At 36.3% G+C, this 23,326-nt stretch overlaps 3 protein-coding genes across 3 annotated transcripts; 1 reads left to right on the forward strand and 2 right to left on the reverse strand.

The window, feature by feature from the left end:
- Nucleotides 1-625: 625 nt before the first annotated feature.
- Nucleotides 626-2,286, reverse strand: LOC147474762 (transcription factor DIVARICATA-like). The gene is made up of 2 exons (XM_086586011.1): nucleotides 1,839-2,286; nucleotides 626-1,247 (listed from the first exon to the last, which is right to left on the reverse strand). Exons 1-2 carry the CDS (start codon nucleotides 2,180-2,182, stop codon nucleotides 938-940), a joined length of 654 nt encoding a protein of 217 aa, XP_086442137.1. The 5' UTR covers nucleotides 2,183-2,286; the 3' UTR covers nucleotides 626-937.
- Nucleotides 2,287-2,392: 106 nt separating this feature from the next.
- On the forward strand, nucleotides 2,393-15,556 carry LOC147474763 (Leucine-rich repeat (LRR) family protein). The gene is made up of 21 exons (XM_086586010.1): nucleotides 2,393-2,592; nucleotides 3,338-3,401; nucleotides 3,525-3,661; nucleotides 3,769-3,855; nucleotides 5,187-5,262; nucleotides 8,364-8,438; nucleotides 8,521-8,590; nucleotides 8,682-8,759; nucleotides 8,878-8,938; nucleotides 9,028-9,106; nucleotides 10,200-10,290; nucleotides 11,053-11,113; nucleotides 11,198-11,265; nucleotides 11,485-11,558; nucleotides 12,023-12,160; nucleotides 13,221-13,325; nucleotides 13,752-13,876; nucleotides 13,995-14,091; nucleotides 14,562-14,636; nucleotides 15,151-15,206; nucleotides 15,299-15,556. Exons 1-21 carry the CDS (start codon nucleotides 2,528-2,530, stop codon nucleotides 15,369-15,371), a joined length of 1,755 nt encoding a protein of 584 aa, XP_086442136.1. The 5' UTR covers nucleotides 2,393-2,527; the 3' UTR covers nucleotides 15,372-15,556.
- A 5,699-nt stretch (nucleotides 15,557-21,255) lies between these two features.
- On the reverse strand, nucleotides 21,256-22,459 carry LOC147474764 (uncharacterized). The gene is made up of 3 exons (XM_086585183.1): nucleotides 22,289-22,459; nucleotides 21,603-22,077; nucleotides 21,256-21,512 (listed from the first exon to the last, which is right to left on the reverse strand). The coding sequence occupies exons 1-3, from the start codon at nucleotides 22,457-22,459 to the stop codon at nucleotides 21,256-21,258; spliced, it is 903 nt and encodes a 300-aa protein (XP_086441309.1).
- Between the last annotated feature and the right edge of the window lie 867 nt (nucleotides 22,460-23,326).

The raw sequence follows: 23,326 nt of genomic DNA on the forward strand, positions 1-23,326 counted from the left end.
CGTGCCCATTTACTAGTATATATATAGCTTGAATGTAAAGAAAATATATACGTATATTGTTCCCACCATATGTATATGGTGTTCTCCGCAAAAAATCGGCTCAATTCAATATGCGGAAACAAACCTCCAAAAGTGATAAGGATACTGCAAATATTACGCACCACAAAAGAAACAGACCCTCTAATAGCTCCAACTTACCATCGATCATCACTGCCATTCTTGTCGTTATCAATGTAATGTTGTAGCAACAACACTTTCATCTCCTCGTCACTTTCACACGCAATCAATTATTCAGGAAAATTACATCAACTCTAAATTTGCTATCATTGGATGTGAAATCGATCTGTGTTTGGACATGTTGGTTGGGCTTCACATTGGCAAAGCTGGCAAAGCATTCTTGACTTATTTGAGCTTAATTCGAGAGACATTGGTGGAGGTGGGTGTCCTTATCACTTTTGGAGGTAAATATGTGGTCTCTTTATGAAACCCTTGCCCAATTTATCTTACTTTTGTTTCATTCGATCAGAAAAGCAAATTAAAATCGTAATAATCACACAGACACGTAGCAATGAGCTTTAGCAATTCCTTGGTGAGTTGGTGATGCTTTAAGAAAGTAGACTGCAAGTGCTTCTTTTACCTCTAGACTTTTTATTGCATCAACATCAAACAAATGGACCCTATAACCAACTTCTCTAAGAAGAAATGTAGACACTACGCAACTAGCTGAAAGCTATCCTTGGAAACACTAGTATCTCACAATTTCACAATAGTTTCCTAACACTAGAAGTCTAGAACAACTTGACCTTCACTACCTGCTACTAGATAATCCTACAAAGACTCCTTCAGTACTGACACATAAGAACTATACAAATTTGCTTGCTCTAGCTAGGTGACTGCAGCATGTACCATTGTGGCCTGTGTACTGATTCTCTGCAGTCTACATATGAAACCCAAACCCTTGGTATCCCGCAGGTGCTCCATGATTAGGAAATGGGACTTGCAATTGCTGAGATGGGTTGTTGACTGGCACAATGCTATTTTGATTGTTGGACTGGAGAAGGGACGCTTCATCGACAGTTATATCATGGATGCTAGACCTTTTCTTCTCTTTCGTACCTGAGTTTACCCGGTTGAAATATTTTTGAGCATGGCTAGCCACTTGAGTTGGCGTCCTCGACACAACTGCATTTCGTGAAATACTCCTCCAATCACCTTTACCATATTTTTTCAGTCCAATCAGGAAAAGCCTGTTACAACAACAAGAGCAAATCAGAGACCAATTCAAGCTTAAGCAATGACATAATCCACTGAAACACAATCCATTCAATAATTAATTGTCCAAGTAGAGACACTGCATAATCTACAGACCTAGTACTTTTAAGATGTACGAGGGAATGTACAATAATTTCTTGAGCAGAAACGGGAATCCATTTAGAAGTACAATCATTTTGAGCATACACTACTGATTTGTTAAATTTGAGTTCAGCCCAACTAAATGAATAATGGGCACCCATGAATAAACGACAATGAGCTGGCTTTGCTAAAGTAGTCCATTCACACCTATACCTATTGGTCTTATTTGGTCCTACCTCAAAACTATTTGTAGGATAGGATAACATTAATTACCTAAAAAATAGACAAATCATACAGTTGTCAAATCAATGACCCAGGTAGCTCCCAACCTACACAACACCTGGCACAGCAAATATAAACTTTCCTGAACCGAAAAATCCCAGTCGTCCACGTGCTACATTTCTCTACCAAACTATAATCAACGGCTAAAATATCTTGCAACAAAATGAAGCGAAAAAAAAAAAAAAAATGATGGGTCTGCTTACTTGTGTTCTTCTTCAGTCCAAGGAGTTCCTTTACGTCGTTCAGAATCATTACTCTTGGCCGTCTTCGTTGTTAAAGAATCACGATTTTCAAAAACGAAATCATCAGTATAAGTAGGTGGTTCGATTAAACCAGCTTCAATAGCATTAATATCATCAACTAAAACTCGATAATGTTGTTCAACTTCTGAAGCAGTTTTCCCAGGAACTTGACTTGAAATATTTTCCCATCTGTTGGGTGTTTCTTCTGGGAAAATAACAAGTGCTTTTTCAAACTGCTTGTCTTGCATAAAACTCCAAGAAGTTGATGAAGTTTGAGGATTGAGATAGAAAGTATCTGGAATCATTGTTTGTTTTGAGACAAAGAAAATATTTTTGGGATTTGGGTTTTATAAAAGGAAGGAGAAAAGAAGTTGATTTTCTTGGGATTCTTATGAGCTGTTATTTTCAACACGTTTTTTCGGGTTTTAGGTGTTGTGTAGTGACACGTGTGTTGTGAAAATGCCGGCGGAAAGTAGCTGTTTTTGTTTTGTTTCACTGTTTTTTAGGAGTGATTTATTGTACTGTTGTTATGTACGGCTAAAGATATCTGCTACGCCCTGTACTTAACTGGGTTAGCCCACGCTGGTCCCGCAACAAAAAACTGTTATTCGATTCCATTTTAAACTATTTTTTTTTTTCACCTACCAGCCATGGATCGGATCTTGAAAGCAGCTAGATCTTCTGGTTCTCTTAATCTCTCCAATCGATCTCTCAGGTCTCTTAATCTATCAAATCTTTTTGTTTTTTCCCCAATATGTTACAGTTGAAATCTTTATGAAATTTGTCATGTCTCAGTATTCATTTTTATTGAGATGAAGTAATCGGACTCATAGATCTATGTTTATTTTTTATGGTTGGAGTTGTTGGTCAGTTAGTTAGTTTATTTAAATCAGTTTAAATACCCTGTATCACTTGGCAAAATGATGATTAGAATTTGGATTAGGACATACTTAGTTTTACAAATGGTGGTTCATGAATGTAGGCATGAGAGGATATGGCTTTCTTGCTAAATTAGCCTAAGTTTTTAAATTATCATAAATATTAAAGTAGGAGGTTGGGTTTCTTGTGCTTAATGTCCTATTTACTATATATAAGCAGAAGATCTTTACAAAAATTAAGTTGACACCTAAATTACATTGAAACGGATAGGTGTGTCCTTATCCGACACGGATACAAAGTGTTTGACCACGGCGAAATATCAAAAATTTTAAATTGACGTATATTACCCGGCACGAATTATTTGTAAAATACGGCATGTCCATGTTACATAGGTTGACACAGACAATTACATTCATTGGTCTTCCACCACAATGGCGGTAATTTCAGCATTCAATGTGTATTATTGAATACCTATTTGTTTTACACCACAATTCCTTTGATATTCCAGAGCCTCTTTTTCATACCCTATAATATAGGATGAAGTACAATGCTTTAGTTGTTTTTCTTTTTCTTCTCTCCAGGGAAGTGCCTAATGAAGTTTATAACATTTTGGAGATGGCAGGGGAGGGTGATAAATGGTGGGAGGTACTATTCTACTTTGTTGACTCTTTTGAGTGAGTGTGTTTGTATCCAACAGTGTTCCTTGAACTTACTTTTGTAATCTATAATATAAGCTGCGTTTGACGGGTTAATTTCCAATTTTTACAGGCTGTCGAGCTACAAAAGCTGATTTTGGCTCATAATGAAATTGATATATTGAAAGATGACATTAAAAAGTTGTCTTCATTGTCTGTATTGAATATCAGTCACAACAAGCTTTCTGTCCTGCCTGCTGCTATTGTAGAGTAAGTGATCCGTAGCCACTTGGCGATAATTTTATATGAAGGGTTATGATGCTCCGGGTGTGTTTTTTTTAATGCTGGGTTCTTACACTCGTTTATTCATTTGACAGGCTTCAGTTACTGAAATCATTAGATGTGTCATTTAACTCAATAGTTAGTATACCTGAAGAGATTGGCTCAGTAATATCTCTTATCAAGTAGGTTCTCATTCTTCCCTTCCTTTATTTCCTTACGGATTCAGAAGATTTGAAAAGTTGTTCATTACCTAAGATGCATGTGAGGGAAATGGATTAGAAAGTTCCAGTAAGATTTAAATCGTACTCACGAAAATCTCATACTTTGACGTATCACATTCTTATCGATCCTCAGATATGTAGAAGGGCTAAAAATTTACATATTAGAAATTTGCTTCTGATGGTAATATACTATTATAAAGACACTTTTGAAATTCACGGATATGTTGGAAAGTTAATGAGTGCATGTTGGTGATATTTCTGGTCACACACTCCTATAAATCTATCTATGGTAAAGAACCACCTGCAATATGTATAAACGGCGAAACTGACTTTGGACACTATAGAATTGTGTTGACTGTTGACCATAGCTGCTCCGATGCTTAATTTAGCCCCGGATTGAAAGGATAACTTCCTCAAGTAAGAAATGTCGGTTAGCAGTCAGTTTCCTATATTTCCATCTCTAGAAGAGTTCAACTTTGAGATATAGTCTATCTTCAAGAATATTCTTCCAGCTGTCAACAACATCCTCATTGATATCCCCGGTCACATTAATTATTCAACAAAATTATTTTTTGCCAATAAAAAATGAGAGAAAGATAATGGAAATGGATATGCTCATTGATACTCCTTGGGGGTTAAGGAATCAGTGTTGCTCTATAGACCGTCAGTCAGTGCACTGTTGCTAGCGTACATCAATTTTGAGTAGTGTAGTGTAGTTTATGCAGTTATGCCACAATTTATCACTACTCATCAGTGTCCACCCTCCTTTACTGTTATGGATCTGATCCATTTCATTTCTGTGCTACTCTACAATCTGTACTCCATCACTATGCTTTCAGAGATGGCATTGGAGCGGCCAAGCGCCTAAGGTGGCAACTTTTAGGGCAAAAAACTGCAGGTCATTGTGAAGGGCGTTGCCTAAGGCGGCCGCCTAAGGTGATACTTGGGGCACCTGGTGCCTCATCTCTGACAATATAGCTCCACCATTCCTTTATGTTCCTCTAATGATGACATGTAAATAAGAGAATATTCATTAAAATACATGAACATATCAGTATTACCTTTTATAATTATTTTTTTGCTTCTTAATATATACAAATTACTCACTGTTTACATTATTTGTTTTTATTGAAAATAGAAATATGCTGTAAACTTGTTTTTCACATTACAGTATTAGATGATAGATCATTCAGCTGGCTCAAAGTATTGGGTTTTAGTAAGTAGCAATAATTGTTGGGTTCCCCCTTTCACATTCTGACGGTGTTCATGTTTTTTTACTGAGAGTGCTCCAGGCTTGACTGCTCAAACAACTTACTTGAAGAACTTCCAATCTCTCTTGGAGGATGCTTAAATTTGTCAGAACTTAAGGTAATACTTTATTTGATGGATCACGTGTTGAAAAAAAGTAATAAATTTGTTTCTAGTTTAGGAATATATTGGTATTACCAATGGCAAAAGGAGTTCAATATATTGGAAAAAGTTCGTCAAAACTTAAAAGATTGATTTGATTGGATAACCTGATATGTGGATTATTAGAAAATTTGTCAGTTTTAGTTGAAAAATTGATGATAATCTCTATTTCTATCCTACGCAATAACTCAAATATGGCATGCTGCACAGGCATCGTTTTACAGTGTAGGATGTAGTATAAGATACCCATTTGAATTTCAGGATACTATTGTTCTGTTCTGAATTTGAGACATGTAAGCACCTTCTCAGTTCTCCCTCTAGTTACTAAGGTCACATCTTTTGTTGAAGCCTTGGGCTCCACCTTTTTGCATAGAGATTATGATGCGGACATCAATTAGGCCCAAGCCCAGGACGTCCCAATAAGGGTGCCCCTCTTTTCTTTTTAGTATTGACACATGTCGTTTTACTATTGGTTGCTTTTATTCCAGTATCGTTATAAATAAGGGCTTGTAACCTAGGGTTCATTAGTTGATTAGTTGAATGTTATTTTAATTCCAGAGTGAATTCAGAGAAACCTTTGCGGTTCTTTTCTTTTTTCTTCTTAGTTGTAGATCGCTTCCGCTCAATTAAATCTACATCAGATTATATTACTCATCGAGTTTTCACTAATGCCAAGTGGTTAGTGGACACAATGTTTTTATGGTAAGAAAGGAATGGGAGCGTGTTTGAGCATGAAAAAGGAATCTCTGACAAATTATTCTTGACATCAAAGAACTGAGAATATTGTGTTATTGGGTGGCAAGTCGACAACAAACTCACCTAAATGGCTGATTGCATGGCTTCATGTTAATCTGGGATACCATTGTATTGTAATAAAAACGTAATACCGAATTCCCGATGGTTAGTTGATGCCTTTATATTTCTTTGTGCCTTGATAAGGAAGTGAGGGTTGGGATCTTTACATTCCCTGATTCCTCCTTTGCTTGTACCTTGCTTTCATCAATGAAATTTTAATTCCTAGGGACCTGTGTTGCATGGGTACGGCAATATTGGTAGCGTGTCCCATGTCGTGTCAACACAGATTCGCCTTCAAATCAAGAATTCCGATTTCAAAGAAAAAAGAAGGATGATAAGCAAAGAAGGAAGAAAAAGAAAGAAGGAACGAGAGAGATAAAGGGAGTAGACTGACCTGAGAATTCGTCGAGTGGTGGATTGCTATTGTGCAGAATTGTCTTCCTTCTCTTTGGTCTCAATTCTTCCATGGCGGATGTGTGGCCAACCCAAATCTAGGGTTTTTAAGACAATAGTGGATGTGGACTTGGACCTTTCTGGAATGGGTTATATTCAAGATTTAAACTTAAGCAATAACTGTTTTAAATGGCTAATGGGCCTTATCAAAATCTATATTTGTGTTTTTTTTTTAAATAAAATAAAATAAATATAAATGAAAATATTAGCTGTATTACATTTAAAATAATTTCTTTTTAAAAAAATTAGAATATTAGCCGTGTCCCTGTGTCCTGATTTTCAGACCTCGCCGTGTCCAAATCATCGTACCCATGACCAAACCCGACACTCCTACCCGTACCAATGCAACACAGCTAGGGACTATAAAACAAATTGAGAATGATTTGAGAACTGTCCTTGCTCTTTAGCACTATCTACTCTTTTGATAGGTCAAACATGCTAAAGATCCGATACCAAGTTGAAATCTTTAATATATTGATAATAGCAAAAATTACAATTGCCAAGGACTCACTCTAACTACATAAGGAGAGAACATGACACGAGTCTCCTAGTTTTTCAATGTGGACTAAAGTACTAGTACAAAATACTACTAAGACTAACACTTAGACACAATAAGAGACACCTAATACCTAACATTCTCAACAATAATAATACACATCTCTACTACTGCTGATAAAAAAGAGGAAAAACAGTGCTTGTTAAAGTTGTAAGTTACCTCAAGCGCCCTTCTTGGGGAATGAGTACATGCCTTGTTTGAGTGGCTATGCAAATCAGCTTGCACTCTACATGACTTGACTCAAGATCACTGGTCCTATTAGGCTGTACGTGCATCGCCAATTCCCACTAAATCCATATAGTTGAGTCAGTTAGGGACCAATAGTTTTGAGAAATGTAAAGGAACACAATTAGGATTTAAAGTTTTAAATTTATTTTCAACTTTTCTTCCCCTGGGGAATTTGAAGACTGTCAAACCCAAGATTTTTTATGAAAGATGAATCTTGGTGATCTCTGCAAGCTGACTTGTACAACACTAGACCAAAATGGTTGTTGTTGTTTTCTTTTTTTATATTTCTGGAAAGTTAGAGCTTTTATACTCTAACCCCTTAAATTTCTTATTGCATGGTGACGGTGGGAATCAACCCCAAGACCTTAGTCCCAACCTCCCAAGGCTTGACTAACAGACCACTGGACACCTTCCAAATAGCTGTTAAAAGTAAATATCTTTTGAATTATATATTTAGATAGAGCACTTCTACTCGTCCCTACTATCTGTCCTTACTATTCATCCGTACTGTGGGATAACGTTGATTTGCATTACAATTCTGCGTATATTGAAACAAATCAATTATTGTCAGTTAGTGGAGCTGAATAAGTAAATACAAGGGATGAATAGTAGGGACGCTGAAAACTGTTGTTTTAGATATATTGATCCACTCTTTAGCTCACTTTTGGGCATGGAGAACTTATATAGTATATTTACAATGATATCTAAGTAGGTTGGATGGTCACTTTCTCTGTGATCAGATCTTTAAGGTGGACCCTCCGAATATTTGACTGGTTTATTGCAGGTTAATTCTAAATTGATTTGTACTATATTTATGGATTGTTACTAGTCTTAGCATGTAAGTCAGAACCATGAAAGATTAGATTATCGTTAAAATTTGTGCTACTTAGAATAGATGAAATTGATAGTTTGGTGATACTCAATATATTAAGTGACAGTATACTAAACTGAAACATTTATAGCTTGTCAGATTTTGGAATATATAATGTGGTCTATCATGTTAAAATCCCTTACCCTTGCTCTTCAGGCATCCAACAATTGCATAACAAAATTGCCAGAAGCTTTATCGAATTGTTTAAGATTGACGAAATTGGATGTGGAGGTAAAATCCTACTTGTATGGTATATCTATTGGGAATACAAAAGTTTTGTCAGTTCCTTTACATATCTAAAGCTCTTTTACAGGGAAACAAGTTGACAATGTTATGTGAAAGTAATAGTGTGTCATGGACTATGCTTACGGAACTTAATGCTTGTGAGTGTTGCAAAAGTGTTCTTTTGCTAATGTCAATTATTGTGTAGCTTTTCTTAAAATGATTGAAAGTGCATCGTTGTTCTCTTTACAGCGAAGAATTTTCTCAGCAGTATTCCTGAGAACATTGGAGTCCTTTCACGAGTTGTCCGTCTTGATTTCCATCAAAACAGTGAGTGACATTTGCATTTAGTTTCTATTATATTTGTGAGTTGTGTTGAATGCAAATTTTAGCTATGAGTAGTTGAACCTCACCTGATATGGTTTTTTATGTTTGTTGGCTTGTGCAGAAATTTTCTCTATCCCGTCGTCGATCATGGGTTGCACTACTCTTGCCGAGTTTTATATGGGGTAAATTTTAGTTCGCCCTTGCACAACTTCTATGGGAAAACAGTTTTTTTGCAACTTTTTATACCAACTTTTGGTTATTTCTCGTCTAGAAACAATGCGCTCGCCTCCTTACCACCAGAGTTGGGGGCACTTTCCTGCCTGGGAACTTTAGATCTTCACTCAAATCAGGTCTCAACATTTTCGCTGTTGTTGTTACTCCATTTTTTTTTTGGCAAGTTTGATTCGTCCACCATTTCTGTTAGTTTGCATGGCACATTGTTGCACATAATAATGGTCTCTTCTTCTCTGCCCTCCTAATACTCTTGTGAGTAATGCAAGAATTTCTCTATTTGTTCTAGAAACTATTAGGCTATTAGCCCAACTTTGGAGTTAATTAATCGAGTTGCCCTTGGAACTAAGTCAAAATATGGGAAAGATTCTTTTTGTCATGTTCCTGAACTCATATCAACAATTATATATATATTTTTTTTAAAGAAAAAAGAAAAATGTTTCCAGAACTGAATAGGAAACTTAATTTACTTCTTGTAAATTCATGTTTTAGATATTTGTGACTGAATAACCTATTGCAAAACCTTTATTTATTTATTTATTTGTTATTAATCTATAATAAACTTTAAAGAAAAGAACTGAAGGTGAGAGAATATGAATCATGTAAATCTAATAATATATAGTATTTTTTTTACCGAATTTAATTACTTTAGGGAGTCGTTGACTGTGATTTTGAGCACTTCATCTGGTCACGTTTTACTGAACTAGAATCCATTCACCCTGGAAATAGAAAATCAAAATCTCAATTGAACTTTACGTATTTGTGGCCACTAATTGCTGACATGTCTAGTTCAGTACTGAACAGAGCTGTTTTGATAAGTTTGTAAACTGGTGTGACATTTTCTCCTTTGGAATTTATTCTGTGTTCTTTATGTTTACTCCCCCTAAAAGATTATTTATAATAGTTCAATTGAAGGAACAGATTCCATTGCCAAATAATTCAATTGGTGAAAGGAACAATGAAAGTAGGAGATTTTTAGACACAATTGCCTTATCAATAAATGCACATACCATTGGTGCGAAAGAAACAATGAAAGTAGGAGATTTTTAGACACAATGGCCTTATCAATAAATGCACATACCATTGGTGCCTCACTATAGATCGTATGATTGGAGAACCATAAAAGCAATAAAATATTTTGAGAATTAATCTAGGTATCTTCCATTTTCATTTGGCTCCTCAGTAGTGCTGATTAGTTTAAAATTCATGCAGTTGAAGGAATATCCTGCGGAGGCATGCAAATTGCGTCTTTCACTGCTAGATTTGTCCAACAATTCATTGTCTGGTCTACCTCCAGAAATTGGTAAAGTTATATAGTTGGAAAACAAACTGTCTGGTTATACTGCTGCTTTGTGAAATAATTATGGAAAGAAATATGCAGAAACTATAAACATGTCCTCCTTAACTTCAAATTCTATTCAATTGGTATCATCTTCTGTCTGCTTCAAGGCTAAGCTTGACCAATATAGTTTTGTCTTTTTTGTAGAAATGTAACCTGAGTAAGGATATCGTTTTGTGGGTTTGAGTTTAGTTTTACATAAATATCCATGTTCAACCTATTGAATGGTGTCTCGAAAACCCTGCTTATGTTTAATGAAGATTTCATGAATTTGGAGCATCCAACTCAAAACCAATTAAAGACGAGTGGAACTGCTCCAGGAACTTATATATCATTAGCCAGGCTGTAAACTTCCGATGTGGGAGTATTAATCTCAACACGCTGCCTCATGTGTAGGGACGTAGGGGACTTGATCCAAACAACATGGACTTTGATAGTTTGACTTATTGGGATACCTTGGAGCATACATGGGCCCTTTGGTCCATGTACTCAAATAGCTTGCTCTTATACCATCTTAAATTTGGAGCATCCAAGTCAAAACCAATTGGTGATAAGTGGAATGGCCTCATGAACTTCTATGTTATAACTTATAAGCTAAGCTGTAAGCTCCCATTGTGGGACTATTAATCTCAACAGGATTGCATAGTTTTATTAATTGTTTGAGTGATAATTGTTCAGATGCCATGTAGCTAAAGTTCAACACCTTACTTTGCTAACCATGTGTAGGTGTGATGACGACTCTTAGAAAGCTTTTGCTCAGTGGCAATCCTCTGAGGAGTCTTCGAAGGTTTGACCCAGTTCTTGATTTTTGCTTGGTTTAGTATTTGTATTGGATCAATTTGTTATATATCTAATTCAATTTTACTATTAGCTCACTTGTATCAGGACCTACCCCAGCCTTATTGAAGTATCTTCGAAGTAGACTTTCAGCTGGAGAAGGTAGTTGACTTTGATATCTCATATTCAACTTTGGGCTATTGATCGGTTCCTTGAAAATTTGAAGCCTCTAGATGTCTGGAATTCCTATTTAGTTAACTGTTGTGATTAATTTGAGTATTTGACAAGGTTTCAATTGTGAGTTCCAGTATCAGTTGTTCCTCTTTTAAAGTTTACTGCTTTTAGTTTTGTATGAATTGATATAGTTTTTTTTCTATGTAGAGTCTGGAGCTGCCACTACTCCTGCAAAAGAAGAGACCATATCCAGTGCAGCAAGATTGTCTATCTCTACCAAGGTCTGTATGCCAGGTTATACATTCTTATATTCTGTTACAGGGTATTGAGTTCTCTAATGGGTACTGGTGTATTCCTAGCACAGACAGATGGCTGTCGGAATTATCATTATTTTCTTAGTGGATGATTTTCAAAAGCACTTGCAACATACTTTATTTTATGAACACAATAGTCGAAAGCTGTGATCGCTCAACCAATTCAGAATGCTGCTTGGTTTTGTTCTGTGGAGTCATGGAATGTTGTGTTTAATTGCTTAGGCATGTCATTGCATTTGCATGTGCAAATTCATTTTTTTCTTCTTCTATCTGTACTCCTTATATTGATTTATTTTAATAAATGGCAGGGGATTTTGACCCTTCTCTTGACCCCAGAAGGAACCCTTTAACAGTACTTAGTTGAGAGCTTAATACACTTGATTGCTTAAATAGTTAAATTGTCTAAACAAATATTACTTTTATGCTCTCAGGAACTGTCTTTAAGTGGGTTAAGTTTGAGCACTGTCCCACCTGAAGTATGGGAATCGGATGACATTTTGAAGGTTGATCTTTCTAGAAATTCAATTCAAGAGCTGCCAAAGGAACTTGTCTCCTGTGCTTCTCTCCAGGTAACTAAGGCAGCTGATTCCAGTATTAGCACAGAAATAGGATATAATAGGGTATACATAATCTGTAGTTTTGGAAACTGTCTGATTCATGTTTCCTGATAAAATTTATTAGGGAATAGCCAAAAGGGACATCATCTGATCGTTTTGAGGATCAACCACAATGTATATTAGTATGATCCTGGTGAGAGTATCATGAAAAATGAAAATGTCCTTTCCCCCTCTAACCAAATCCAAATTTGGCCACACTGGAAAATACTCCACGCTTGTACTGTAGTTTCTACTATGGTATTTTTCAAAAAAGAAAAATATATTTCTCTCTTTTTGTTGTAGGATATGTATTCCGACAACACCGTACTTTGATTATCTATGTTATAATTTCACCTTCACTGATCCAGGTATAAAAGAAAAAAGAAAAGAAAAACTCCATACATAGTTACGTTAGAGAAAGTCATGGACTGCCAAGAGCAAAGTAGTTCCATTATGAATACCTTCCATATCTTGAAAACAGAGCTACTCCGAAAGGACAAGTAGTCAACACATTTACCTAAGGATTTTACAGATATGATAACATTCCTTATTTCCCCAGGTTTTGATGTTTTCAGATATTTTTATCTCTATATTTTTTGTAAGGTGGCTGCACCGATCAACAGCTGCCCACTTTATCCCATCCCGCGGAAGATCGAGCCATACATATATCTGAAAACAATGCTACTGTGAAGGAAAACCTAGTTAATAGATTCTCTAGAGGATTTCCAGATAGGCTTATTATTAGCTCACACCTCTAAGACTTTGATTACAATTTTATTGCTAATCAATTTTATGTTTATAAATCTCCGAAAATGGTTGGTTGATATGCAAACTGTTTAGAAGTTGCCCATGCATTGGAAATCACTGCATTGAGCAGCCTACTTCTTCCAGGGTGTCAAATAATAATGTTATGCCAATCTAACTTGGCTTGGCGAAGCTCTGTGCCAGTGAAGAGTTTTCAAAAATTGATTGAAAAATATGTTTGCAAAATTTATGTCTTTGGTTCCATCTCAGTGTTTGTCAAAACTTGCAGGCTTTGATATTGTCCGGGAATAAGATAAAAGAATGGCCAGGTTCAGTTTTATGTTCACTTCCCAATCTCTTGTGCTTAAAGCTTGACAATAACTCTCTTAAACAGGTAAAACCAAATCTTATTATTGATTTATTTGTCTATTCTTTTAGTTTAAAATTACACCATAATTATGTTAGAATTTTAATATATTTGAAGAATATCCTATTCAGTACCATATGTTGAGAAAGATGGAAAGATGACCTGAGTTTGAGCCAAGTGGATCTCACTTGGTTAAGACCAAGGTTTAACTTCAGTGACATTTTAGTTGCTCATGGAGCTTGAACCACCTTGAGGTTCAAATACTTCGAATTGGGAATTGTGGTTGTTTCTCATAGTAGTAAACTTAAAATATTTTTAAAAAGAAAAAGTAAAAAGAAAGGCAGACATGTCAAACCCCATACTTCAGACCCATTAGTAATTTAGTATAATTTATTACACTGCTATAGTTACATTTTCTGTTCTTTGTTTATCGCGAGCTCTCCATACTTGCAGATCCCATCAGATGGCTTTGGATCTCTCTTGAAACTCCAGATTCTTGATTTGAGTGGAAACATTGCCTCATTACCAGTATCTCCAGCACTTTCTCACCTGCCAGAATTGCAGGAACTTTACTTGAGGTTTGGAGCAGCAGAACTCATTTATTTGATGTTTATATGTTATCTTAACTTAGTTGCATGCATCTCATCCTAGAGTTTGTTTGTTTGCTTGTTATTTAATTTTTTTTTTCATGTACAGGCGAATGCAGCTGTGCGAGGTCCCTTCGGATCTATTGAGATTACAGAAGCTGCGTATTCTCGACTTGAGCCAAAATTGCATTGCATCAATACCATTGGTAACAACACCCTTACTTAAATAACATTCTTTGATGTGTTAAAATGAAGATAATCAGTGAAACAGCTTATATTTATATATCTTTGGATATGGCACTGGTACCGTGTCTAGATTACAGTTCAAAGAAGGTCCGCTTAGTAGCAATTAGTTATCAACTTTGTTTATCTCTTATAATCTTTTTCTCATCAACTCAAGGGATTTGGATGACCAACGTATTACATATACAATCGCTATTTCCTTGGAAATATTATCATTTTTTTGTCATTTTCTTTTGCATCAAAGGAAAAGTTTTGTTGATTGTTGGAATGACAAAAACGATCCAGAGACGGCAAAGATTTAGCCAATTTGACCATTGGTCTAAAGATCACTCTTAGAATGTTCCTAGACTATCTTAGTGTAGCATACTGCTAATAACAACCCTTATCGCATAACAATTGGCGCTCACACTTGTTTCTAATCAATGATTCACAGGAACTCAAGAATCTTATATCTCTCAATGAGCTTTACCTAAGTGACAACAACATCAGTACTCTTCCTCCGGAGCTGGTTAGTATACTGATCCTTGAGTCCATTATTGTTATATTACGATATTGAGGGGTTTGTCATCTAGTGCTTCATTGATTCTTCTTTGCTGGTATATGTAACTATTAATTATCACTTTCAACATAATCCTGTAGTGCATAGAGATGAGAATGTAGGTCGTTTTTTGGTTAAGTTCTCCTAATAGAGACTAGAGACCATCCCATGCTCACTCGCATCTGATCGGCTCATTCAGACAATTCTAGCCTCTTTGAAAGTGTAGTGATGAAAGAAAGAAAGAAAGAAGAATTGCTGGACTGAGCCGATATCCTGTGAGGAAAGTCTATGGTAGGACATCATCGAATTTAACATTCACTATTGTTTGGGGAAATTAAAAAGCATTCACTATTTGTTGACGACAAAAATAATCTTCTAAGTAATGAAATAATTAATATATACTAATTTCATGAAAAAATTAGCATGATCTAATTTCTGTAGTAGACTGTTCCACATTTTCTGAGGTTGGAATTTTACTTCACAGGGTTTGTTGGAACCCAGTCTGCAGGCCTTGAAACTGGATGGGAACCCATTGAGAAGGTAGGCACTGAATTGATACACACTGTTAGAGTTACTTCGGCTTTATAAATTGGACCATGTGTATTCTGTTCTGATGCCAACACATTTTGCAGCATCCGACGGGCTATATTGGATCGAGGGACCAAAGCTGTATTGAATTATTTGAAAGAAAAGATTCCGCAGTAGTTATCTAGCAAATTCAGTTTCTTTTTCAATTTTTTGTTATCTCTTTCCTTTTCTCCTTTTTGTGTGTTCTCGTTAAGTTATCGTAATGTACGTTTAATGGTTTAGTAGATACTCCTGGAAACTGTATGTTATTATGGTGCTTATACCAGCGACCACTATAATGTAAGAGACTTTGATCTGATTCATTACTTGTTCTCGTATCCTCACATTGTACCTTAAGAAACAATTTAGCATTTTTTTTTCTCTTTAGTACCACTTTGCACGCTTTCAAATGCATGTCCAGATTCACGTTCCACCGGGTTTGATATTGTGCATCTTCAGTATTCGTATTTCCCTCTTTATCCCAATTGCAGCACTGTGACGCAGTAAACACGATTTTTTTACTAGCAAGATCGGATTGATGGGTTTACCTTTCTATTCAATTATTAGAGCAAGTCCAAAGGAGAGCTGCCAAAAGGTGCCACAAGATTTTTAGCTTGCCCAGCCAAATTTGGCATTCCAAAATCAAAAAACCAATCCAATCGCTTTTCTGTTTTGAAGTGATAAATGATATGGACGACATAGTTTCTGCTGTCCGTCCATTATTTTGTAACTTAAGTTGAATTTTTTTTGGACGGACGACACAGTTTCTACCGTTCGACGAAATTTAACACACGGACGGCAAAAACTATATCGTCTGTCTCCTGAACTTATTATAGCAGCTGCTAGCGAAGGTCTTAACTTTGGCTGGATTTTTTACTTCTTCCAAATTTAAGACTCTTTTAGTAGCCCCATTAGAATGACATTTTTGTAGTTGGGGTGCTATATTTGCCTTTAGCATCCCATATAGCCCCCCATTGGACTTGCTTTTAGACAGTTCTCCATTGCTTGCACGTTTTGCAAATTTTTCGAGTGCTTGTTTGCGTCATGATAGGGTGGGACCCAATGGAAACATTTCCACTCTATCACTCAATTACGGAAAGAAAAAAGTTCTCGTCACTTTCTTCCCTCGTCTCTCTCTCTTTTAACCGGCGTTGTTCATCACTTCATCAACGAAGCACATGTAAATTCAATTCAAACTTCATAAATTTAGGCCAATCACTCAAATTGGAAATTAATTATGGCTACAGTATCGGGTTAGTTTTATTTACCAATGAGTGACTCTCAAAGACAAAACTGTTGAAAAAAGTAACTTTTAACACAACATTTTTTTTAATCACTCACAAGGACTGGGTAGATGAAAGGTCAAGTATACTCTTAAGTCTTGACGTGAAATAAAAAAATGACTCTGGTAAATGAAAGGTCAAGTATACTCCTGACGCGAAATAATAAGCAACTCTGATTGTTCATATCTTAACATAATGTATGATCAGTAAGAACACTTATTGGAGTATGAACAATGATTGTTCATACCTATTTAGAGTATGAACAATCACTGTTTATACATCAACATTGTTCATACCTTAAACATGAGCTATGAATAATCAATGTTTGTATGAACATACCCCCAATATCTCAACATGAGCTATGCACAATCATTGTTTATGCTTCAACATGAGCTATGAATAATCATTGTTCATACCTCAACATAATGTATGATCAGTAAGAACACCTATTAGAGTATGAACAATCATTGTTCATACGTCAACAATGTTCATACTACAAACATGAGCTATGAACAATCAATATTCGTACATATTTGGGGTATGAACAATCATACTTCAACATGAGCTATAAACAATTACTGTTTGTGTGAACAATCATTGTTCATACTTCAACATAAGTTATGCACAATTATTGTTCATACCTCAACATGAGCTATGCACAATCACTATTCATACCTCAACATAATGTATGGTTAGTAAGAACACCTATTGGAGTATAAACAATCATTGTTCGTACATCAACATAGTGTATGAGGTATGTTCACCTATTTGGATACGAACAATCACCAAATTTCTCTGCTTTATAAACATAACACAGAGGGGTGAAATTGGTATTTTAAAAAATAAAAAAAATTTATGCTTTATATTTATAATAACACGGAGAGGTAAAACGGGTATTTCAAAAAAAATTAAAAAGGTTGGGCCAATTTATTTTGTCCTTCAGGATTACTAAAATTGAAATCGTGAGTTCATGGGTTACTTTATGCTGGAATTTGTCTTTGTGAGTTACTAAAAAAAACGGTGTTCTCTAGAGTTGTTTTCCCCTGATATTTGTTCCAAGACAAATCAACTGGGTCAGTGTAAGCAATTATGGATCTATGACAATTTTTCTTATTTTCGCTATATTTATTTTCAATAATAACCTTCTTCCTATCCAATACAAGAAATAGGAGATTTGGGATTGTAAACCCAACATTTCATTTTTTTTATTCAAGTTAATTGCATTCCAAATTGTGATTACTCTTATTTTCTCGATAGCTTGTCTCTCATCTAAGTTTGATTTCATTTTTATCTTTTCTTCTAATTCATCTTATCTAAGTTTTCTTTGAATTTTGAAAATTTCAAATCTAGGTTAAATTTGTTCTCCAATTTTAGACAGTGTTATACAGATTATGTTCTTCAATATAATAAATATATTTCCTTAATGTTATTTTTTGTCAGAGACATTCTTCTCTTGAAATTATTATTTTTTCATAAATAGGTCATATTTGAAATTCATTTTTTCATACTAATGGATCATAATAGTATAATAAATATTAGATTGGAGTTGTTTAGTTAATTACCACTCTCGTACCAATATACAGTCTTAATTTTTGAGGTTGGAACTTTGGTTTTACATGTATATGGGGTATGGCAAAAACCAACTTTTTGTGCTAAACCTTCACGACTTCACATACACTAATGCCGATGCATACACCAGTATGCGTATGCCTTTCTTCCTACTTTGCACATGCATAATATAAATTCCCCATTCTCTTTATTCTAAGAGCATCTCTAGGTGGTGGTAGCATACTCTTCAAATTTGAAGAATGCGACCACAGAATCTGGTAGCAAATTTCGACCAACTCTAGGTGGTCGCAAATTAAATGGTTATAAAAATTCATTGTAGACCCACCTGCGTGACATTAGTCTTGTATCGCCCGATGCTAATGTAATGCGTGCTATGTTTTATATAATGTCGCGCGACAGTCGGACTTTTGTCATTTTACAAAAAAAATTTCAACTCAGTCACTCTAGTTAATAGGAAAAAAAATGAGTTCCGACGACGAATCCGTCTATAATAACCAAACACGATGGAGTGGTGGCAGTGAGGAAGAAGAAAACAGTGCATACGTTTGGGATAATCCCAGTGGTGATCTAGATGATGAACCAACCACTTCCGGAGCTGGAAATCAAGGAGCTGAGGTTGACAATCCATTGCTGCTTCAATATCAGCAAGTCAATTTTGAATTTCCTGTGGAGGCTATTGATTTCAGCCATCTTAGGCCGGTGTCTAAGAGGTTTCATGATAGGCATGTCTCAAGAGTTGTTCTTGAACAACAGGTATGTATTTTAATTTTATAAATTAGTAGTAGTAGTAGTTAATTTTAGTAGTTCAATACGTATATTTTTATTTTTATTTTTTTAATTTTAGTTTCATTTTTACATACGAGAGATGTGTTATGTATCGGGTTCGGTTGCACTCCACGTGTGCTTAAGGCGTGGTGGGATGATATTAAGAAAGTCGGTGCACTTGACCATGTTAGAGATGCAATTTTAGTGACTCCTTTGCTCATCTAGTTGACATCCCTTACAATAAGACCCGACATTCGGGGAGTTATTAATGGTTTAGTTGAGAGATGGTGGGATAGTACACATACTTTTCACTTCCCTCGGGGAGAGTTGGGCTTCACTCCATTAGATTTTTGCATGATATCTGGTTTGAGTATAGGATTAGGTAATCCGTTGAGATGTAGCAATCAATTCGAGTTGTGCCCAAATGATGACTTTCTTCCCTTTGTCCGACCGAGGAGTCATATGACGATCTTTGGTGTTAGGATTTCGGTATCAAGGCTGCATACATTACAATCGCTGACTACCGATTCGAGATTGCAGTTTTGATAGATTATTTGTCACTTGATTCGATGATGGTCAAGCACATGTTGATGAGTATATGTAAGAGCTTTACGTATGTATTTGATGGGTGTCTTCTTTTTCCTTCGCCATTCCACGATTAATTTGGGATATCTAGCTAACTTTGAGCACTTGCATGAGTTGGTATTATTGATTTTGGTGGAGCCATATCTGTCATTTGTTGCGTTGTTTAGATAGGGCTTCTCGACAGAATGGTGTTGTCAGTAGTCCCCAGATGGGAGGGTTTGTCATTCTCTTAGAGGTATGGTTTTATGAGTATTTCCGTGCTGCAAATCCTATCCTCACAGAGTATACCGATGAGAGGCCTAGGCTCGGGGCTTGGCACGGACCTTGTCGAGCTTCGTCGACCCGGTGAGATCGGTCATAACATAACTTCGTCCGAACCCAGATCGAGCTTAGCACACAGGCTTCTATTGTTTGGAGGCCTTGGAGGACATCTGTACACATCGGCGCGAATGACTGTAGATATGCATTGTTCATTTCTCATAGGATGATGGTATTCACTTGTGGGAGTGATATGGAGTGGTATTTAGGGGATAGATGTTACAGACAGCTCACACCATGCTTTGGTATCCCTCCTAATCCGCCTACCCATGTATCAGAGGCTAAGGACATGACCTTAGAGCAAGTCATCGAGAGTAACGTGCATTGGACTTGGCTACAGGCTTCTGACCTAGTTACATTGCAGACTTATGAGCAGTACTACCATTACTGGTTTTGGGTGTCTATTGGTCATTTGCTCCCACCGGTAGGAGGTCGCATCTGAGGCAACATTCATCACGGTTAGCAATTTGGGTGTCAGACGTGAATTCCAGATTGGCCAGCCGTCACAGCCGACGTTTCAGGCTGGACCTATGCACACATTTGTTCTAGTGCCAGATCCCCCTCAGTCAGAGTGGCCTTGGGTTTTCAGTTTGAGCGATCCGAGTGGCGGATTTTACCGACCCCATTTCTTCTATTGATGCCACTTTCGGCGTCATGCGGTTAGAGCGACCTTGGACATCTATCTCGGTAATTATTTTTATTGGTTTTGTTTTATTATTTTGGTTTATTATGAAAATGTCATAAATTATTAATGAATAATTATTTCAGGATGACCTACGCATGAGATATGAGACAAGCATTCATGTAAATGATGGCTTGCACTCCTCGGTATTCGCCTACAATGTTGAGAGAGAGAGACTTCTTTCCCAGGCTCATGTGGATTATGACAATTTGCAACACCAGATTGATGAGTTACAGGCTCAGATTGATCGCACAAGGGTGAGTTCATCACAGCATGGACAGACGGAGAGTTCAGCACAAGGACAGTCGAGGAGGAGTTCACGGCAGAGGAGGGATATGTAGGATAGTCTAGGAGGTTGTTGTATGACGATTATTATTATGTTGTGTGATTTAGAATTGTTCATTTGATCATTTTGATATGTTGTGTGATTATTATTATGTTGTGTGATATGTTGTGCGGTTATTACTATGTTGTGTGATTTAGAATTTACTTCATTTGATTTAGCAAATGAATTACAATTTTTATTAATAGAACGACAACTAATACATGATTGCAAAAACATAAAATAAAAATAAATAAATAAAAGATAACTATTACATATCACCATTTTATTACATACTACTAGAGTTACTCTAATTATCTAATAAATAAATAAAAGATAACTAATAGATGATTACAACAATCAATGTCGGTCACCCCTAATGCTCCATAGATGATTTCGACAAGGTTAAACTTTTAAGTCTATCATGCATAGTATTTGATTGAACTTCGTAGAGTCCCTTCAAATGTAGTGTTCCCGAGGTGGGATCTGTGGTTGCCCTTACGGATCGGGAATGTACCTCCTCATTTCATAATTTTTATTCTTAGCTCCGATTATCATATTGTGCAATATGATACATGCTCTCATAACAGTACCTATTGTCTCCACATACCATAATTTGCAAGCTTTCTTCAAAATACCAAATTTAGCTTGCAAAACCCCAAAAACTCTTTCAATATATTTTCTTGCAGCTTCTTGCATCGTTGCGAACCACTTCGTCTTTAGAGCATTAGGGTTTGAAATTGTTTGTATAAATGCTGCATAGTCAGGATAGATACCATCAGCTAAATAATAACCCATATTATAGCTATGCTGATTTACATCAAAAGAAACAGGTGGAGAAGTACCATTGATCACGTGCTCAAATACCGACGAGTTGTCCAACATGTTGATGTCATTGTGTGACCCTGGCATCCCAAAGAAAGAATGCCATATCCACAGGTCTTCGGTTGCAACAGCTTCGAGAATAACAGATGGTTTTCCAGAACGACCACTGTAAGCACATTGCCATCCAGTTGGACAATTATGCCATTCCCAATGCATACAATCAATGCTTCCCAACATACCCGGCCATCCACGTGTGGCAGAATGTGCAAGCAAGCGTTCTGTATCTGCAATATTTGGCCTTCGCAAGTAGACTGAACCGTACAATTTGATAATTGCATCACAGAAATGCCTCAACGCCTGGTTTCCACTTTGCTCGGAAATGTATAATTGATCGTCAAGTTGATCAGACACCGTGCCATAACCAAGAATACGCAAAGCTGCAGCCACCTTGACCAGAGGATCTATACCAGGTTTACCAGCATTGTTAATTTTAGGCTGAAAAAACTTAAAATGAGTCTGAATATCGTTGAAGATGTGAAGAAATAAAGATTTTTCATCTGGCGCCGTTTGAAATCCTCTTTTCGAAAAGACAGAATAACGCGGCCAAGTAGTTGTTCTTCAAGATTTCCAAAGTCAGAGCATATTTTCTATGTTTAATTTTTCGACCCTTCTTTGAACCATCATGTGGTGCCTTCGGAGCATGTACTTGTGCTTGTGTAAGTACATCCAAAGTGTGTTTCATAAGGGGCATGATGTTAACAAATTCTTCATCAAAACTATCTACCGAGTCTTCCGCTGGAGGAGATGAAGAAGAAGACGACGATGAAGATGAAGATGAAGACTGAAGCGGAAATATCTCATATACTTCATGATCCATTTTTTCGCAATGTGTGTGTTGTTTGTTAAGGATTGATGTGAAATGGTTGAGTTGTTTGATACAAATATTTGAGTTGAGTGTGTGTAAAATGAAGAAGGAGATGAGTGTAGATATAGAAGGTAGAAATCCGGCCGTTTTTTGCCCATTGGAGCACGCGACAGTAGGAGTGGCGCGCGACAGTGGTAATGGCGCGGCTTTGTTGTGGTCAAAGTAAAAAAAGTGGCGCGACATTACTATTGTCGCTCTGCATCCGCATCCAAATTGCCAAATTTGTGAACAAGAATGCGAACAAGCAGGTGATGCGACCACGAATGCGACCACCTAGAGTTGGAATTCCGGGAAATTCCGACCCATTTCTTCAAATTTGAAGAATGCGACCACGAATGCATCCACCTGGAGATGCTCTAAGTAGGTAATTCTTTGATTTTTTTTTTTTTTTTTTTTATTTTACTTAGAACTCCAAAATTAATCTTCTTGGCTTCTAAGCATCACGCTGCTAGAATATACATGACAGAGACCAAATTTTAATTTAATTTGGTTCTAAACCTTTACATGCATACACTTGCATACTGGTGTATGTATGTGTTTTTCTTTCTACTTTGCATTTACATAATATTAGTTTCTCACTCTGTTTATTCCTAATATGTAATTATTTGAATTTTATTCTACTTAATTAAGACTCCAAAATCCTATTGGCTTCTAAGCTTCGCGCCGCCATACACATATACATGACAAAAACCAAAATTCTATACTAAACATTAATATGCACCAGTTTGCATGTGTTTTTCTTTTACCTTGCCCATATTAGTGATATAACTGAATAACCATTAAATTAAATTCGACAAACAATTGAATAACCATTAAATT

The sequence above is a fragment of the Coptis chinensis genome, chromosome 9 (assembly GCF_015680905.1).
Source record: "Coptis chinensis isolate HL-2020 chromosome 9, ASM1568090v1, whole genome shotgun sequence".
NCBI lineage: Eukaryota > Viridiplantae > Streptophyta > Magnoliopsida > Ranunculales > Ranunculaceae > Coptis > Coptis chinensis.

Bases quoted from the DNA above. Each gene is read 5' to 3' on its own strand.
- LOC147474762 (XM_086586011.1), bottom strand. From the start codon at position 2,182: ATGATTCCAGATACTTTCTATCTCAATCCTCAAACTTCATCAACTTCT. The intron at 1,248-1,838 runs GTAAGCAGACCC...TTGTTGTAACAG, and splicing joins TGGACTGAAGAAGAACACAA to GCTTTTCCTGATTGGACTGA.
- LOC147474763 (XM_086586010.1), top strand. From the start codon at position 2,528: ATGGATCGGATCTTGAAAGCAGCTAGATCTTCTGGTTCTCTTAATCTC. The intron at 8,591-8,681 runs GTGAGTGTTGCA...TTCTCTTTACAG, and splicing joins GCTTACGGAACTTAATGCTT to CGAAGAATTTTCTCAGCAGT. The intron at 8,760-8,877 runs GTGAGTGACATT...TGGCTTGTGCAG, and splicing joins TCTTGATTTCCATCAAAACA to AAATTTTCTCTATCCCGTCG.
- LOC147474764 (XM_086585183.1), bottom strand. From the start codon at position 22,459: ATGGATCATGAAGTATATGAGATATTTCCGCTTCAGTCTTCATCTTCA. The intron at 22,078-22,288 runs GTACATGCTCCG...AAGTTTTTTCAG, and splicing joins ATGTACTTACACAAGCACAA to CCTAAAATTAACAATGCTGG. The intron at 21,513-21,602 runs GTACTTCTCCAC...CTGACTATGCAG, and splicing joins ATTTGAGCACGTGATCAATG to CATTTATACAAACAATTTCA.